At 38.2% G+C, this 3,635-nt stretch overlaps 1 protein-coding gene across 2 annotated transcripts; it reads right to left on the bottom strand.

Moving 5' to 3' along the window:
• Positions 1–302: 302 nt before the first annotated feature.
• LOC116162718 (calcium homeostasis endoplasmic reticulum protein-like) lies at positions 303–1,562 on the bottom strand. 2 transcript variants are annotated; one of them, XM_031476409.1, is made up of 4 exons: positions 1,403–1,562; positions 1,131–1,301; positions 925–1,070; positions 303–875 (listed from the first exon to the last, which is right to left on the bottom strand). In XM_031476409.1, the coding sequence occupies exons 1-4, from the start codon at positions 1,425–1,427 to the stop codon at positions 561–563; spliced, it is 657 nt and encodes a 218-aa protein (XP_031332269.1). In that variant the 5' UTR covers positions 1,428–1,562; the 3' UTR covers positions 303–560. The 2 variants fall into 2 exon arrangements, with proteins under 2 accessions (XP_031332269.1, XP_031332270.1); XM_031476410.1 differs by having other exon boundaries at positions 1,131–1,263; positions 1,403–1,543.
• Between the last annotated feature and the right edge of the window lie 2,073 nt (positions 1,563–3,635).

The raw sequence follows: 3,635 nt of genomic DNA, 5'->3' as shown, positions 1-3,635 counted from the left end.
CGGGACGTCGGAAGGAGGTACCGTCAAAGGGAATGTGGTAGCCCCCGACACGATCTTCCTGATGGTGGAGTCAAATCTTCAAACGCGAATTGCGGGTGAACCGAACGTCGGAAGTGGGTACCGTCAAAGGGAATGTGGTAGCCCCCGACACGATCTTCCTGATGGTGGAGTCAAATCTTTAAAAGCGAATTGCGGGTGCACGAGGAAAGTGGGAAGCGGTTAGTGAATGTAGTAGCCTTCGACAAGATCTGTTATTGATGGTTGAATCGAAAGTGGCTAATAGAATACTGATCTGCCACACAAAAATGCGCTGAAGTCCCTTCGATCTCAAACGAGGACTTTGATAATTTTTTCAAAATTGCAATGTTGCCCAATTAGTTAGGTCAAAATCGTTTCTACAAAAACGTTCTCTATGGGGACCCCAAAATTGAAACACCCTGTACACATGAATTTAGTTATTTCTACCACTGTGAGATCTGAGATTCATTCCGGAAATGGTTTTTCGATATTCCGCATTGCGATTTCCCCCTTGTTTAATTCAACATACACGCACAATTGTCTTACCAGTGATGAAGCACATCGTTAACCAAGTAAATGACGTGCAGTTTCTGGGGAAAGGTGGAGCTATTATGCATAACTTTGTACAGCAAACAGTGGGCGATGCATAAGGTTTGAAGCTTCGTTGACGAATGCTGTAAGATCCACGATTTTCCATTACTTATGCTATCTTTGGTGCAGCTATCGATTATCGGCTGTAGTATCGCGTACAATTCGTCTAAGGGCAATTCGGAAGCCTCCGCCTCCCTTTGTAATTCGGCCATTTCGCATTTCGTCACCAGATTTTCGACTTGTGCTTGCTGTTGTTGGAGCAGCACCTATCGCAAAAAGTGAACTAAGCTGGAGAGCAATTGGCGTGATACTTACAGTGTGCTGAGCATTTAGGTTTTGTTCGCTTTGCTTAATTTGCTCACGCAACACCTCCTGTTGCTGTGTCAACTGTTCGATCTCTGTTTCGTCCATGCTTTGCATACACTGATTCCAATTGCCATTTTGCGAGGAGCCATTCATACCTACAAGTTGGAACGGTTAAAACGAGAGTAAGTAAGCTGAAACCGTATCACAGTACTTACTAGCCTGTTCCGTTTGCACTTTGTATTGATAGTAATTGTAGAATTCCCCTCCGAAAAGGAACTGGAACTTTGTGTTTCCTTTCTGTTTGTTTTTTGTCATCTGTTCAAAATCTGGCCCATTTCTGGCAACAAACTGAGCTAATTTGTCTATTATATTCCGCAATTCGGTATCTATATTAAAGCAATACATGTGAAAAACGAGAATAAATGCGAATTTTCATTTTCCAATTTAAAGCGCCCACGTTATCATAACAAATACTTAAACTATTTACCTTGTGGAGGCTGTGGTATATCCATTATGTTTTCCAATTCTAATTAGCGAAACTACATCAAGTATTTTGTATTATTTATTAAATAATAACAAATTATTTGTTAATCAAAAAATTAACGTAAAACAGAATCGTCTCTCGATTCGTTGCTAGTGTTGTGGCAGCCCTGCTTTTCGATCGACGATACCACGAGTCGAAAGAGTTCGGTACGCAAGGAAATCAATTATTTCGAGGGCCTAACCAAATAAAAAAAAAAGAACGCCACTTTGTGTAGAGAAATTGCAACAGATTTCATATGGCAGCTAGAGGTTTCTTAAATTTCTTAAATGTATCCATATCATGGCTAATGTATACTTAAGTCAATACATAGAATAGATAGGCAACCAACTCTACACGAATTTGTTTAAAATATAATCTGCGCCTGCTATGAAATGTAAGTCAAATTAGTGTTGCCCATTAGTCTTTATTTCTTTCATTATCATCAAAATGTGATTTTCTTAATACAAAGATGCACATACAAAGACGAAAAAGTAACAGTTTGAGAACTGTAAAAACTCGTTTATCGCGTGAAGTGGAGGTGTCCTTCTACAGCCATTTATTCTACGCATTGACATTGGTGCTTACCTGAAAGTTACAGTATTTCTACAAAATTTTTATGGACTATACATGGTAGTTCTTCCAAGAGATTATTAATTTACAGCCAATTTTGCTAAAAATATAGTCAAATGTTTCAATGGTCATCCACATGTCCCAAAAAACGGCAGATTATCTTTTTATTCAAATGGTGTATTGTCTTGTTTCTTCTATTTCTAATAAAGTACCACCGCAGTTGTATTAACGATAAAATAACCATTTTCCGTATGGCCAAAAAGTCGGTGTGTAAACTTTGCCATTAAATAGATTGATTTATAACGGTTATTATTTATAATTTATTTTTATTATAGTATTTGATATAAATCTGTAACACGTGCGCGAATTTCACTATTTATCACTTCGGCGTCGATATGGGAACTACTATTAAACACAAGAGAGAGTTTTAGTCATGATATCATACTCGTGGACAGTACATGTCATATCCGCTTCCGAACTTGATCACCTGTGACTAATTCCTTTGTCGACTTGATGGCCAAGAATGTCCAGTTTTGTGAATTATGTTCAGAGTTGCAAAGTGTTGGGGCTCCTGAGATGGCGCAGACAGCTTTCTCTTCTAACAAGAGTTTTTGTCAAAATTGTCCAGAACATTTCATACAGTGCGCATGCGAAAGAAGTGTTAAAGTTGTTCGATGAATTTAATAAAGGTGTGCCCATTGCATTTATGTTTAGCAATCGATAATACATATATTTTTGTTACGGTTAAAGTACACATTTAGTAAATGTCCACGTTATGTTACGGTAAAATTAATGCAGACATGTTTCATAATGATCGATTATTGTGATAAATCATTTGGGGTGTATTTTCTTTTAAAACTTAGGGGAAGGAAACCTACTTCTGTCACCAGGGGGACGGTATAAAAAATTTCCCTTCTCTCTATTATTCACATTGACCGCCCAGTGTATACTTTGACGTAATGTGCACTATTTATACTAAATTTTTACCACCTATACGTCAGTAAGGGAGATATTGCATTGGGGTAAAAATAACCCCCCCACTTTTTTGACGGAAATACACATTTTGAAGCACAAGAAATCCGAATAAAAAAAAAAACTCGGACGATGTCCATCAGTCTATACCTACTCTCATTTCCGACTAAACGGATTGGAACCAAATTTGGTAGATATTCTTAAGACATAAAAGGGCAGAATCGATGCGCAGGTGGTCTCTGTGCTCTCCACAGCAAATTTTTTAGAATGAGATCATAAAGGTAAGTACACACCTATGACCTAATGGCGCATCTGCCAATTCTACCAGCCACAGGTGACCTGTCACAACACCTCTTAATCCACACCTACAGATCTACCGACCATCTCAGTTGGTTAAAAATGTTCCAAGAATGGACCAATCATACTCTGGATAACTGACAAGTCGACCCTGGAATTCACACACACCTAAAAGTTGAAGGGTGGGGTGCCTCAGTTTTTGCTCATCCATATTCCTAGGTTGACTTGATAATTTTTAGAATCAGAAGAATTGGAAGGAATTATTTGGAGAATCAGTAAAATTGGAAAGACTAAACTGAATACTCGGAGGAGGAATCAAAAGATCTAAGGTGTATCTGCAACCAATTAAACACAATAA

Source organism: Photinus pyralis, unplaced genomic scaffold (genome assembly GCF_008802855.1).
Source record: "Photinus pyralis isolate 1611_PpyrPB1 unplaced genomic scaffold, Ppyr1.3 Ppyr1.4_LG2, whole genome shotgun sequence".
Classification (NCBI taxonomy): Eukaryota; Metazoa; Arthropoda; class Insecta; order Coleoptera; family Lampyridae; genus Photinus; species Photinus pyralis.
Note: the sequence above shows the minus strand (reverse complement) of the source record. Positions and strands in the feature narration are given on the sequence as shown.